General features: G+C 41.3%; 1 protein-coding gene across 1 annotated transcript in view; it reads left to right on the top strand.

Moving 5' to 3' along the window:
* The window catches only part of CD34 (CD34 molecule), a 134,440-nt gene that overhangs the window by 81,273 nt on the left and 36,792 nt on the right, over positions 1-16,375 (top strand). The window contains exon 5 of the mRNA XM_073666864.1: positions 13,114-13,249. Within this exon, the coding sequence (XP_073522965.1) occupies positions 13,114-13,249 (136 nt within the window). The remainder of the gene's footprint in view (positions 1-13,113; positions 13,250-16,375) is intronic.

A 16,375-nucleotide genomic window follows, 5' to 3' on the forward strand; every position in this document is an offset into this window, starting at 1 on the left:
GTTTATGTTATGCTGCCTTTCCCATGACCCTCGCGTTCTCAAAATTTTGGGTGACAGTCATTACTGGTTGGTGACACTTCTAGACCCACGCTACAAGAAGAACTTTCTATCTCTTATTCCTGAGGCGGACAGGTCTACAAAAATGGGGCAGTACCAGAAGGCCTTTGTTGCGGAACTATTAAAAAAATTCCCATCTGTAAACGCTGGCAGCAGAGGTCACAGTACGTTGGACAACCAAGGAGTACAGGTGCGAGAGACACAACTCCAAGGCAGGAGAACACTGTCAAAGTTCTGGGAGAGTTTTCTCAGCCCCTCCCATCGCACAGGCCCTGAGGTACGGGGAACTCTCACAAGGAGCGCAAAGTTTGGAAAAGTGCTAAGGGAGTACCTTGCCGACCATACCAACGTCCTCCATGATTCCTCTGTGCCTTATAATTATTAGGTAGTCAACTGGACACATGGCATGGACTGGCTCTCTATGCCTTGGAGGTCCTGGCCTGCCCTGCTGCTAGAGTTTTGTCAGAGCGGGTTTTTAGTGCCGCTGGTGGAATTATAACTGATAAGCGCATCCACCTGTCAACTGAAAATGCTGACAGGCTGACTCATAAAAATGAACAAGGGTTGGATTGGGCTAGGCTTCTCAACAGCACTGAATGATAGCGTAACATAAACTCAAAGCCAGTGTCTTTTTTTGGGAGGTGTACTCCCATGCACCTCTTCACACCCACACATGGGTATACGCTTCCTGATTTTGGCTATTTGCTCTTGTCCTCCTCCTCCTTCTCTTCATCGTCATCCTTACCACCATATCCCCAGGGTGGCCGTGGTCCGTGATGCAACAACCACATAATTTTTTTAAAGGATGTTTATGATGCCCGTAAAAAAAAATTGTTATGCAGTATGTTCATGTATACCCCCCAGGGGTAAATGTTTGTCAGCCCATACACTTAATGCATGGGCAGTACAAGCATAGGAGACCCACTCCTTTCTAATTGGAACATTTTTTTATGAGGCCCTCCTCCACGTCTTTTCCAAGGAGCACTGGAGTGCCTCCCAATTTTTGGCAGACCTTGCATTCACTGCACAGGCCAACACTATGGGAGACCCACTTCCTAATAATGGTAGCATTGTTTTCAGGAGGCCCTCTGACCTCCACGTCTCTTCCAAGGGGCATTGGAGTGCCTCCAAATTTCTGGCAACGCTTGTATTCACTGCATAAGCAAACACAATGGGAGACCCAATTCCTAATAATGGGAACATTGTTTTCAGGAGGCCCTCTGACCTCCAAGTCTCTTCCAAGGGGAATTGGAGTGCTTCCAAATTTTTGGCAATCCTTGCATTCACTGCTTAGGTAAACACAATGGGAGGCCCACTTCCTAATAATGGGAACATTTTTTTCAGGAGGCCCTCCACTTCGTCTCTTCCAAGGGGAATTGGAGTAGGTCCAAATTTTTGGCAGCCCTTGCATTCACTGCATAGGCAAACAGTATGGGAGACCCACTTCCTAATAAAACATTGTTTTCAGAAAACCCTCCTCTAAGGGGTAGTGGGATGCATCTAAATTTTCAAAGGGGTATTGGGGTGCGTCCAAATTTTGGGCAGCCCTGCCACTCACTTCATACGCAATAACAGTATAAGAGACACACTCTTTAGTAATGGGAACAACAAAGCATAGCCGGCTGATGGCTCTCTAAGAATAGTGAGGGCCGACTGCTAGCCCTTTAAGAATAGTAAAGACCGCCTGATGGCCCTATAAAAATAGGCTTTGTGACTTTCAGAGTCCCTCCTTCCTAAATGAAACAGGATGTGTCTGATCATGTCTCACACACCACATGGCCAGATAAGGTTGTAAAATGTTAAAATGACATTTCCCAATGAATGCATTTGTCACAGTTGAAAGCTATGCATAAGTGCAAAAACGCATCAAAAATGCTACGTGTGAACATAGCCCAAAGTGTGGAGGAGTATTTTTGTTTTTGGTTATTTATTTTGCCTTATATACAAGTCATTACACTGGAAAGGATGTTCCTCAGCATATTTCCCAGGAAAATCCATTTTGGTTTTGTTTTTGAATGTTTTATTGTGAGTCTGTAAAAGTGGCATAATATCTCTGACAACATTGTCGACAGCAGTGACCTGGGAGTCAGAAATGCTTCCAGGGGTCTTCCCCATGCTGTTCACATGTCATTTGAGCACTGTTCCCATCGATTTCTGCAATTTCCAGTGCCTCTGCCGACCGCCGGGGGGGGGGGCGCCTGGAAAAATGCTCGAGTTTCCTATAGACTTACATTGGGCTCGTTGCTCGGGTCGAGCACCCGAGTATTCCAATGTGTTCAACCCGAGCAACGAGCACCTGAGCATTTTAGTGCTCGCCCATCACTAGTAAACATTGAAAGTATTTCACATGTAATGAGTGAATTTTTGTTAAGTCCAAGTGGGTGTTATCAGAGAGTTTCCACTAGGAAAGGTGGCTACTTTGAAGAACCTAGAATATAAGACATATTTTCAGTTGTTTCACACTTTTTTGTTAAGTATATAATTCCACATGTGTTAATTCATAGTTTTGATGCCTTCAGTGTGAATGTACAATTTTCATAGTCATGAAAATACATAAAAATCTTTAAATGAGAAGGTGTGTCCAAACTTTTGGTCTGTACTGTACATCACATACTAAAAAACAGATCTAAGCTACGGTGAGGGAGTGTTCTCCTTTCTTTTAAGTATTGCTACCTGCTTAAGATTGGTCAGCATTCTACAGGGAGAAGAAATACACACCTCCAGTGGAAGCTATCTGATAACCCCCTCTTGGACTTATCAAAATGAACTCTTTAAGGGCCAAATACATTAATCATTAATATCTCCGCAACAGATAGGCAAGAAAAAACACTAAAAAAAACCTTTTTATTCCACTCTGCAGTCACTATTACATCATCTGTTCAGGTCAATGTGAAAAATTTGGTAAAAGGTCCTCTTTAAAGCTACTCTGTCAGCACAGAATGACAATCCACAGTGCTTCATAGTGGAGTCAATAATTAAAATACACTTTCCCACCTACTTGTTTTCCCTCAATCTCCTCCCCCTGTATTTGAATGACAGCTCTGACTTCAGAGAAGGGTGGAGATAGATGGAAAACAAGCAGATGGGAAAGTGTATCTAAATGATTGGCCCCACCATGAAGCACTGAGCGCCTGTACTTGGTTTGAACAGTCATTGTGTGCTGACAGTCTCTTTAATTAGTTAAACAGCATGAAAATAAACAAGTTCGCAATTGACTTGCTTTTTTATCTGTTATTTTCCCGGAATAGCAACTTTTATCTTTCATAGTGTACAGCTGTTTTCTATGGAGCTTCACCACCAGTGCCTGTCCAGACCCTGGCTGAGTGTGTGCAGTAACTACTTTTCAGGAGAGAAGTTTACTATTAACATACAGCTTTCTCCATATATCTACACTGTGTTCCAAATTATTATGCAAATAATATTTTCTCAGATTTTCCCAAATTACCTATATTAATTGCAGTCATTGTAATTTTCCAGTCAAATAACTATTAGAGTACAATTGAAAGCTTTTTGTACAAACTGCCTATGATAACAGTATATTTTTAAAAAAATAAAACACTCAAACTGCACTCAAAATGCATGTTCCAAATTATTATGCACCACAGAGTTTTCAACATTTTCATTTTAATAAAGAACAAAAAAATTGTCATTTTTGAAATTATAAGCATTAGCAGCCAGAGATGCAGATGTGTTATGTGCAGCATGAGACGGTGCATTATCATGCATCAAATGATCTCGATGGTCCAGATGGATGGAGTGGAGGATGGCTGGTTGATGGACACCCCATGCAAACACGGCTACAGCGCCAACAAGGAGGAGGTGGAGTAATGTTTTGGGCTGGAATCATGGGGAGAGAGATTGTCGGCCCTTTTAGGATCCCTGAGGGGGTAAAGATGAACTCCATAATGTATGTTGAGTTTCTCAAACAGCACTTCCTGCCATGGTTCAAGAAGAAGAACCGTGCATTCCGCAGCAAGATCATTTTCATGCATGATAATGCCCCGTCTCATGCTGCACATAACACATCTGCATCTCTGGCTGCTATGGGCATAAAAGGGGACAAACTTATGGTGTGGCCCCCATGCTCCCCTGACCTCAACCCCATTGAGAACCTCTGGAGCATCATCAAAAGGAGTGTCTATGATGGCGGGAGGCAGTTCACATCTAAGCAACAGCTCTGGGAGGGTATTCTGTCCTCATGCAAAGCAATTGAAGCAGAAACCATCCAAAACCTGACAAATTCAATGGACGAGAGAGTTCAGAAGCTCCTTTCGAACAAGGGGTCCTATGTGCAAATGTAACATCACCTAGAATAAAGTTTTGAGTTGAAAACTGTTTGATTTCAGTTTGTAATAACCTGCTAATGCTTATAATTTCAAAAATGGCCATTTTTTTGTTCTTTATTAAAATGAAAAGGTTGAAAACTCTGCTGTGCATAATAATTTGGAACATGCATTTTGAGTGCAGTTTGAGTCTTTTATTTTTTTAAAAATATACTGTTATCATAGGCTGTTTGTACTAAAACCTTTCAATTGTACTCTAATAGTTATTTGACTGGAAAATTACAATGACTGCAATTCATATAGGTAATTTGAGAAAATCTGAGAAAATATTATTTGCATAATAATTTGGAACACAGTGTATACATATCTATAGATTTCTATAAGGCAGTTAGCTGCTCACCACCCTCCCCCTCTATCTCAGCTCCTGAAGATCTGTTCTTATCAGTCCTGTAGAATCACAGTCCACTGCACCCAGCATCACCACTCTCACTAGCCTGAGCCATGTGCTTATTCAAATGCACTGTTATCTCTATATGCAAATACAGTGATCACAGTGTAGACTTAGAACAAACCACTGATAGCTGAATGTGTTACAACAGAACTTGTGTTGAGCTTTGTAGTTCTGCTAATGCTACAGTTCTACTCAGTACAACTGTCAATCAAGGAGGAGTGCCCACCCCACCATTACTTGAGAATAACCCTTTAATAAACAATTTTGAAAAAAACAGATTTTGGGGAAATGTAGTTAACTAACAACAGGATGGAAGGAAATAGATAATTTATCCCCTAAAAAGTGGCTGTCTTGGACATTAGTGAATTAAATTGCATTTGTTTGCTAAAGACTGATGTTTTTATTTCAATCATTTTTTTGTACCCTAGGACACATTTCTGACCAGTTTCTGTTCAGATTTGCTCAAAATTGAGGCATATGTTGTAACGAAAGGTCTTGAATAGCTTACTGGCAGTGACAGAGCAACCTCAAAATAGGTTTGGAAGAAGGAGATCTTTGCAATAAGGTGTTGAATAGACACTGATCTATAACACAAAAAAGTCAAAGATTTAAAGAGATACTAAACTTTAATTTTTATATAATTTTGTGCAGCATGGAAAGTTATCAAACTTCGCAAATCACTTTATTAGGTGATTTATCTTCATTTATGTACATTTATTGCATTTAAGTGGCTTATAAACCATTGATTTTCCCCAGTCAATTTCCCTCCTTTTAGCTGCACTTACAGTATATCACAATGTACTCATTTGGAGTACAGATCCTAGCAGTAAATGGGCCAGCACCTGTTTCCTCCTTCTGAATGAGTTAGGCCTCATTCAGACATCAGTTTTTTTCACACACGAGAAAAACTGACTTGAGTTTCATCAGTGATTTTATCAGTTTCATCTAATTTTCATGTGAGTGTAATCAGAGTTTGGTCTGATTTTCATCTGCTTTGTCGTATGTGAAAAAATAGTTTCTCCATATTCTCCTATCTAAATGTCTGGGAAAAATGATTTTTTTCATGGACCCATAGACTTATATTGCAGATTATGATCCGGATCACAATCATACGTGTCCACAATTTTATGCTTACTACCCGGCTCGCGGAAAAAATTATGGTCAATGGGTATCATTCACTATTATAGGTATGAAAAACAGGGACAGCACCTGCAAGCAAAAACTGACATGTCAGTGAGTACTTAGTGAGACACATGTGCTGAGTTGACCCTTTCACTGCCATCATCTGTACACTAAAAGAGTGATTGACTGGCGAAAAAACAGGGGTATGGAAGCAACTTACATATAATTTTATTATAGGAATTAAATAGATCCGTCCTCATTCGGACGTCCATGTTTAAACACGTGCGTGAAAAAAATGGAACCCGTGTCATCAGCGTTTTGGATCAGTGTGTCATCAGTGTACGGTCCGTGTGTCCGTTTTTACCAATAGTGTCATCAGTGTTTTTCACAGATGGGTAAATAAATTACAAAACTTCTTCTACCCTTTTTGTAAGTGTTTTTCACGACCCCATAGACTTGTTTTGGCCCATTTCATCCGTGATACTGGAAGAAAACAGACATGTCTCTGTGAGTTTTACACGAACACACAGTCTGTGAGAAAACACGGACATGTGAATAGTGCCATAGATTACAATGGGTAAGTGTTGTATCTGTGAAAAAAACTGAAAAAAACAACACATATGCGCAACACAAATTTGGCATAGTAAAATGATTTGCAAAGTTTCATAATTTTCTATGTTGGTTCAGTGTCTAAGGGGTAACGTTTCTCCTTGTGGTTAGTTATAGATCAAGCCTGGCATGTCAAAATGAGGAGATTTAAAAGCCATGCATGCTCCTCTGGGAATTAAATATGCAAATTGTCTCATCAGAGAGGAAGAGGACTTGAACTCTAGCGCCACCTTTTGGAAGTAGCAATCCTAAAAAAAGTCAATATCGACCCTTCAACGAGCCTTGACATATGAGTTAGGATAAAAGCCAAACCAGAATCTCAATTCGATATTGACTTTTAGGATCGCTGCTTCCAGTAGGTGGCGCTAGAGTTCAAATCCTCTCCCTCTCTGAAGAGAAAAATTGCATATTCCATGTTGGTTCAAAATTAAAAAAAAAATAAGTTTAGTTACTCACTAAGAATACTTACAAGAAGAACACGATAGTGTTTGACCCATATTCGAATAGAAGGTCTGCATTCTCCATTGACTATGTCTGTTATTAAATTTCACTACCTGTTAATAAAATGGGTCTGATCTGTAATATGTATGGATGAGAGTGGCACTGTTTGTTGTTTTTTCTATACAATTGCTTGAAGTTACAACCACAAAGTCTGAAACAAAACTTCTGAGAGATTGATTTCTTCTTATTTTTAGCAGGACCATTTTTTGTTAGACTTTGTGTGAATTCAAACCACTAAATAAATGTACACATACACAAAAGTACCTGCCTCTACTAAATCTGTATAAGAAATTGATAGGGTTGTATTTGGTGGTTTGGATCCATGCAAGGGCTCCATACCAAAGCTGACAGAATATGTCTTCAATAATGCAGCCTCAGGCTTTGGGCCTACAAACATTAACTGACAAGCGGGGTTCACAGTTTAATGTACAATAAAGGCCGTACTTAATTTCCTTCTGGTAGCTCCATATTCAGCTATACATTGGCATGTAAACGTTTGGGCAAAATTATTGTTATTGTGAACAGTTAAGCAAGTTGAAGATGAAATGATCTCTAAAAGGCCTAAAGTTAAAGATTATACATTTCCTTTGTTATTTAGGCAAAATATATATATATATATATATATTTTTTTTTTTTTTTTTTTTTTTTTTATTTATTTTTTTTTTTCATCTTAAAAATTACAAAATGGTCCAATGCAAAAGTTTGGGCACCCTGCATGTTTAATACCTAGTAGCACCTCATTTTGAAAGTATCACAGCTTGTAAATACTTTTTGTAGCCAGACAAGAGTCTTCCAATTATTGTTTGAGGGATTTTCATCCATTCTTCCTTGGAAAATGCTTCCAGTTTTGTGAGATTACTGGGTCATCTTGCGTGCATTGCTATTTTGAGGTCTAGTCAGAGATTTTCAATGATGTTCAGATCAGAGGGCTCTAAGGGCCATTGTAAAACCTTCAGGCTGTGTGATTACCAGCTTCATGCGTTATGATGCGCTATGTTCCCCGCGCATGCGCAGTGAAGCCGGTAATCACATAGCCTCACTGCGCAGTCGGACGGGTAAGTGCGCCTGCGCCCCACAATATCAGCGCTTGCCGGGAGCAGGATTCAAATACATGGGCAGCGCCAGCAGTGAGTGAATGCTGCGCCTGCCCATGACTGAATATGACAAGCACGCCCATATGACTGAAAACGCAGGTAGGATCTAAGTATATTGAAAGTTATAAAATCATTATTGCTGCACCAATTTTCATGAAAACAGCTTGTTAGTGATGCACATTGCATCACTAACAACGTTACGGGGGAAGTCTAGTGGGCAGCTAGGAGGTGACAGGTTCCCTTTAATGGTTGGCGAGATGTTCTTTTCCTGAAATTCTGTGCCCTTTTTACTCCACACATACTTTTGATCATTGTGGCCAAAAAGTTCTATTTTAGCCTGATCGGTCCACACGACTTGTTTCCAAAATGCATCAGGCTTGTTTAGATGTTCCTTTCCATACTTCTGATGCTGAATTTTATGGTGAGGATGCATGAGAGGTTTTCTTCTGATAACTCTTTCATGAAGGCCATATTTGTGCAGGTATCTCTGAACAGTAGAACAATGTACCATAACTCCAGAGTCTGCTAAATATTTCTGAATATCTTTTGCAGTCAAGTGGAGGTTCTGATTTGCCTCTCTATCAATCCTATGAGCATCTTTCACTGAAATTTTGCTTGGTCTTCTAAACCTTATCTTGACCTCCACTGTTCCTGTCAATTGCCATTTCTTAATTATGACGCGCCCCAGGGCCGTGGGGTACTCGGCAGCCGGGCCTCCGGTAGCCGGGTCATATCACGGTGGCTGGCCCGGTACATGGCCCAGGGCGGTCACTCAAAAAGGGGGATATTATATATATGGGGATTTGGGAAAGTTCGTGACGCCACCTGTGGTACCTGGTGATGACCACCAGCGCTGCTACAGTCCTCTGAGGCAGATGTTTGGTCAGCTTGAGATGGGACGGCTCCCCACAGGTGGAGTAGGCCTCAGGGCAGTGTTGTTGTAGAGAGTGGGTCGTGCTGGGCGTTGTAGTGCAGGGGGAATGATAGTGCCGATGAAGAATGGACAGAGGCAGTGCAGTGCAGTCATCCAAGATTTTACTCACAGTTCTTTAGACACTTCGCAGGTGCACCATACACTTAAAGGCGCTGCGTTCACCGGGCAGAGGTTCAATCTTTCCTCAGGCAACTTGGGAATACCTGGCAGAACCCCACTTTCTCGTGTTCCTATTTTGACCGTCTTTACTCTGGTCCTTCTCCCTCCTGCTCTGCGCTGCCCACTCTCAATCCCACTCGGGTGCTCTGAAGTCCTTCCTGTACGTCGGATCCGGGACCTACTTGACCCTCCTGGGGGATTAGAATGCCGCAGCGATCCCTCTGTCTTCTGACAGATGCGGGGCGTACGGGTGCCGTCCTGCACGCGCCGTACCCCCTGGGATCCTTTTTGTAGAACAGAGCCTACTCCCTGCTCCCCTCCGGGGCCTTCTGACCTGGCCCTAACTGTGGAGCAGATCTCCTAATGAGACCCTGCTCCCGGACTGTTCCTCCGAACAGTCCCGAGCTGTTCCTCTGAACAGCTCCCTAGAACTGACACGACTACTCCACCACTGAACCCTTCTCAGAACTGCCACCCTAAGATGGCTTCCCTCTTTTATACTCCTACTAAAGTGCTCCCTCTAACTACTTCCTCCACCCACACCCACTACTGGTTCCCCCTACCTTTGGGTTCCCCCAACTCCAGCCAGGGTCAGGGCTCAGCAGAAACATACACTCCGTCTTGCCCCTCCAGCCAGCCTGGAGCAGCGTAGTGTTGGATGCAGGTGTTTTGGGGTTCCGTGCAGCACTCTCACCTTACCCGAGAGAAGGGAGACACCACACCTCTGGGTGAGGTGCAGTACCTCTGTGGCGACTGAACCCTCAGGGGCGCCACAATTACATTTCAAACTGAGGAAGGGGCAACTTGAAAACGTTTTGCTATCTTCTTATAACCTTCTCCTGCTTTGTGGGCTTCCACCATTTTCATTTTTGGAGTGCTAGGCTGCTGCTTAGAAGAACCCATGGCTGCTGTTTTTTTGGCACAATGTGGTTAGAGGATGAGTTTTTATAAAGCTGGAAAACTTGCACCATCTGGCCTTTCCTGACGATGATAGTGAACAAGCCATAACCATAACAGGCTAATTAAAGTCTGAAACCTTGGTCAAAGTTATCTGAGCACACAAATCTCCAAGGGTGTCCAAACTTTTGCATCGGCCCATTTTCCTTTTTGTAATTTTTAAAATGTAAAAAATTTTTTTTTTTGCTAAAATACAAAGGAAATGTGTCACCTTTAACTTTAGGCTTTTTAGAGATCATTTCATTTTCAACTTGCTTAACTGTTCACAATAACATTAATTTTGACAAAAGGTGCCCAAACATTTATATGCCTCTGTATGTGACTGAGAAATAACAACCTTCCAACATTTTCCTGCCAGACATATTGTAAACACCAGTTCCTCTGCCGTTAGTTCTTGCTAAGTTTCACAAGTAAATATTCCCTTGCGGCAGATTTTTTGCCTCCTTCCTATAATTGTTCTATAAATGACACAAGGACGTGGAAGAAAGCCTAGACCCTTGTTAAAAACATAATGACATTCCTGTTTCTGAGCAGTGTTATGCACTGATCCAGAATAATGTTGGTTTTGTGTAATGACTTCAAAAACAAAAAGAGAGTTAAAGTAATTTTAACAAATTTATAAGACATTTTATGAAAATAAGGTCTTATCCTCATTATAATGAAACAAAGGCAGGAAATAAGCCAAGTCAATGCAGGTGTAACAGAAAAATACTTAAAGGGGTTTTCCACTAATTTCATAATGAAGACCTATCAATATCAGATGGGTGTAGGTGCGACACCTGGCACCTCCACCCATCAGCTGCTCCTGATCTTGGCAATGGTTGGATGTTATCAGCTGCGGAGCAGAAAGGTACAACTCCATCAACTATATAGTGGCCAAGGCTGGGTACTGCACATCTGCCTCTGAAAGCATAGGAGTGGATTAGCAGTACCCCTCTGTGGCCACTATACAGTTGACAGAGCTGTGCTGTTTCATCGACGATTCATCAGATTCAGCCCCCGCCGCTGGAACTGGGAACATCTGTTCAGTGAGGCGCCTGGTGCTGCATCCCAATGATTTGATATTGATGACCTATCCTAATCACAAGATCATCAAATTAAAAGTAGTGGATAACCCCTTTAACCACTGTCAAATCTTGAAAATTTAGGTTTGATGACCAGATTCTCAAAATGGAGATCTTGTAATCACCAGTGATATCTAGTGGTTTTCTTCACTTTTACAACAAAATATCTCTATCTGTCTGTCTATTTCTGATTCATTAAAGGGAATTGTCCAGCTCAGAATAAATATCTTTAAATGTGCTTAAAGGGGTTGCTTGGTCAAAAGTTATAAGTCTGCAGTCACTCTGTGTGATTGCAGACTTATGAATCCCCCCAGTGCATGTACTGTGTGCTGCGGGGATTCGCCGGTTTCAGACCCAGGACGGAGGGCCAGTAGGCGCCGCCTCACTCCATACACTTGTATGGAGCAAGACCACTCCTCGTCTAGTGATGCTGACGGCCAGTGGAGAGCGAGGCCGGGAGTCTGTATAACACATACATACCCTCCGTTTCTGGGTCTGAAACTGGAGAATCCCCACAGCGCACAGTGCGTGCGCTGGGGGGATTCATAAGACTACAGTCACACAGAGTGACTGCAGACTTACCACTTTTGACCGAACAACCCCTTAAAGATATCTGTGCCATTCCCAGGATTTCCACCTCCAGATTGCCCTTGGTACAGTACAGTTTGTCTTGTTTTAACACGTTATCGGAGCTGTGTGTGAAGGGGCTCACAGCTAAATTAGATAGATATACGGCACTCTGGAAAGGTGCATGAATAAGGGTTCAACTCCATATAATGGTTATATAAAATATTTGGCACTCAAAAATTATGCAGGGAGAATAAGTTCCTTTTATTCATTCGGCGATCCAAAATAAACATGACGTTTCGGCCCTATACATCTGGCCTTTTTCAATTGCGGATTGCAATCATCGTGAATGGTGATATATGGTTGTGGTATGTGGCACTGTGAAGAGCAGTATCTGTTCGGTGTATAGCGCACCCTGTTTAGGGCTGAAACGTCATGTTTATTTTGGATTGCCTTATGAATGACTAAAAGGAACTTATTCTTCTTGCAAAATTTTTGAGTGCCGAATATTTTATATAACCATTCTCACAGAAAAACCAGCTTCCATCTCTTTATTAAACTTTGGTTTGTGACATCTGCATTGGTTGAGCAAATGGCCATAAAGCTAGGGGGTTTGTTATTTTGGCAGGGATTGTTAGCTTTTATGTTGGAATTAGTTTACTATGTTTATTTGAACTTATGGGTGTTAGTTCAATTAAATTATTTATCCTCTACTTATTCATGCCCTTGGAGCTCACAATCTAATTTTCTCACTTAGGCACACAAACATTAGGGCAAATTTCATATAGGGCCAATTAAAGTGAACCTGACTGCATGTATGAGACAGCAGCCGTGTGATTTCAGCCAGGTATGTTTGGCTCTGAAGCACTCCAGTGTTTATGAGACAACCATACTTTAAAAGACGACTAGGGACAGGTTTGTTTCGACTAGTCAACTATGTGACTTGGTCCCTGGCTGACCTTTATAGTATATTTATAGCCGAAAGTGCTCAGTTGTAGAGCTGCACAGCACAGCTCTGTCAACTGTATAGTGGCCGCTGATGGATACTTCACATCCACCTACTAATGATTCGCATAGGGGGCACATGTGCAATACCCGGCCGCGGCCACTATACAGCTGACAGAGGTGTGCTGTGCAGCTCCGTAACTGAGTATTTCCAGCCACCTCCAAAATCGGGAACAGCTGATTGGCTGGGTGCCGTGTGTCACATCCCCACAGATTTACAATGATGGTGTATCCTTAGGATTCTTCAAAAATACAAAAAGTCCTGGACCACCCCTTTAAGATAATATTGTACATGCAACTTCTCTTGCAGGAACAACTTGACAATGAAAAGAAAGAGGGCCTACGGTCTTTTCTGTGTGAAATAATGAGCACCACTCAGTGTAATGTAACCGTACACAGCTCAGAAGTGCAACCAAGATGTATCCTTTGGATTCCAACTTCAAAAGGTGAGATCAAAAAACATTACTCAAGTAAAAACTGATATGCAAATTGCCTCTTCAGAGAAAAAGAGGACTTGTACTCTATAGCGCCATAAAAATTTGAAGGAAGTTGAATAACTCCGAAACTCCCAAAATATCCACACCAAGGGTTAATGTGTGAGTCAGAATATAGTTTGAGGGTTTACATAATACACTGTACATTGTTATTTTCATGGGGTTCATTGCATGGTATAAATGATGTTACCTTTTGTGAGGAGATGGAGATGGCCATGGACTTTTTCCAGAACGGAGCACTGGTACGCCGATCTTATTGTTGTGTTAATTAGAGATTTGCTTTATCTTTTTATGTTTTGCTACTTTTAGGCAGAAAAAAAATCATTTCGTTTTGTATCCCCAGACTTCCCACATTTTAAGAACCAGATATTTTTTTTCAACTGCCAGTAGAGCTTAATAATTTTTAATATATGAACAAAATATGGACCAATGGTTTTAAATATTTATGGTGTTCATCATGTGACCAATATCTTAGCATTTTATAGTATAGGAAGTTAGGATTTACTTTATTTGAGAAATTTTAATTATTTTTTTTCTTTTGCTATGTGTCTGAGCATTACATTCATTTACGTTTTTAGGTACAGTACAGACCAAAAGTTTGAACACACATTCTCATTTAAAGATTTTTCTGTATTTTCTTGACTATGAAAATTGTACATTCACACTGAAGGCATCAAAACTATGAATTAACACATGTGGAATTATATACTTAACAAAAAAGTGTGAAACAACTGAAAATATGTCTTATATTCTAGGTTCTTCAAAGTAGCCACCTTTTCCTTTGATGACTGCTTTGCACACTCTTGGCATTCTCTTGATGAACTTCAAGAGGTAGTCACCGGAAATGGTTTTCACTTCACAGGTGTGCCCTGTCAGGTTTAATAAGTGGGATTTCTTGCCTTATAAATAGGGTTGGGACCATCAGTTGCATTGTGCAGAAGTCTGGTGGATACACAGCTGATAGTCCTACTGAATAGACTGTTAGTATTATGGCAAGAAAAAAGCAGCTAAGTAAAGAAAAACGAGTGGCCATCGTTACTTTAAGAAATGAAGGTCAGTCAGTCCGAAAAATTGGGAAAACTTTGAAAGTGTCCCCAAGTGCAGTTGCAAAAACCATCAAGCGCTACAAAGAAACTGTCTCACATGAGGACCGCCCCAGGAAAGGAAGACCAAGAGTCACCTCTGCTTCTGAGGATAAGTTTATCCGAGTCACCAGCCTCAGAAATCGCAGGTTAACAGCAGCTCAGATTAGAGACCAGGTCAATGCCACACAGAGTTCTAGCTGCAGACACATCTCTTCAACAACTGTTAAGAGGAGACTTTGTGCAGCAGGCCTTCATGGTAAAATAGCTGCTAGGAAACCACTGCTAAGGACAGGCAACAAGCAGAAGAGACTTGTTTGGGCTAAAGAACACAAGGAATGGACATTAGACCAGTGGAAATCTGTGCTTTGGTCTGATGAGTCCAAATTTGAGATCGTTGGTTCCAACCACCGTGTCTTTGTGCGATGCAGAAAAGGTGAACGGATGGACTCTACATACCTGGTTCCCACCGTGAAGCATGGAGGAGGAGGTGTGATGGTGTGGGGGTGCTTTGCTGGTGACACTGTTGGGGATTTATTCAAAATTGAAGGCATACTGAACCAGCATGGCTACCACAGCATCTTGCAGCGGCATTCTATTCCATCCGGTTTGCGTTTAGTTGGACCATCATTTATTTTTCAACAGGACAATGACCCCAAACACACCTCCAGGCTGTGTAAGGGCTATTTGACCAAGATGGAGAGTGATGGGGTGCTACGCCAGATGACCTGGCCTCCACAGTCACCAGACCTGAACCCAATCGAGATGGTTTGGGTTGAGCTGGACCGCAGAGTGAAGGCAAAAGGGCCAACAAGTGCTAAGCATCTCTGGGAACTCCTTCAAGATTGTTGGAAGACCATTTCCGGTGACTACCTCTTGAAGCTCATCAAGAGAATGCCAAGAGTGTGCAAAGTAGTCATCAAAGCAAAAGGTGGCTACTTTGAAGAACCTAGAATATAAGACATATTTTCAGTTGTTTCACACTTTTTTGTTAAGTATATAATTCCACATGTGTTAATTCATAGTTTTTATGCCTTCAGTGTGAATGTACAGTTTTCATAGTCATGAAAATACAGAAAAATCTTTAAATGAGGTGTATCCAAACTTTTGGTCTGTACTGTATATAATTATACATATTTATTGCTTTGAAATATAATGTGTGAGTCAGTGGAGAAGAAACAAACAGGCACTCACAGGTGGATAGGGCACCTTATCCTGTGAAACTACTGAGATACTACGACTGCTAGGCATCTAAAGGTTTAAACTGTCCAGAGTTATCTCTGACCACAGCCAATGTGCCAATGCCGTCGTATGCTACTTTCGTAAGAGTAAGTTTTTCAATTTTCCACTCTACTAGAGCTGATTTAGTAAACCGTGTTATGAAGTGGAAACTTCTACAATTAAATACATCTTCACCATGAGGAAAAGTTTAGCAAAATGGTAAGGAAGTAATGATCTAGAACTGATTTCTGGTGTTTAGGTTTTGCATTTTAGTTTCAGTCGAGGATAACATTAAAGAGGTTTTCCCATCTCATAAAGTGAAGGAATATTACTGGGATATGCCATTACTTGTCTGATATTTGGAGGCCCTTTCTCATTTCAGTGTGAGAGAGAGGCTGTCCAAAGAGTTTGGCTCAGTTTGGAGTGAGGGAGCATGACTAGCCTGGCTAATAATTTAATGGCTGAATGTACATGAAATGGCCTAACTCCCTGTAAAGTTAAGTTGTTAAATTGAGTTAAAGCTTTTTCAAACATATGGAGGATTTTAAAAGATGAAGGAGGAAGATAGCTCCATATTAAAACACATGATTCTGTAATGAGATGTTCTGCAAGCTCATTTGGATGTGATTTTCTAATGTCCAAATACTTATGGACAACTGTGTGCATGTGTGTATTTATTTATGTATACACTCCTCAACATTGGTATTGCAACACCAAAGAAAAGTCATGGAATTATGGAAATCATAGAATCGTTAGACGTATTAATGATATGTAA

This window comes from Phyllobates terribilis, unplaced genomic scaffold, assembly GCF_046119375.1.
Source record: "Phyllobates terribilis strain yellow unplaced genomic scaffold, ASM4611937v1 Scaffold_2__4_contigs__length_985480577, whole genome shotgun sequence".
NCBI classification, from domain to species: domain Eukaryota; kingdom Metazoa; phylum Chordata; class Amphibia; order Anura; family Dendrobatidae; genus Phyllobates; species Phyllobates terribilis.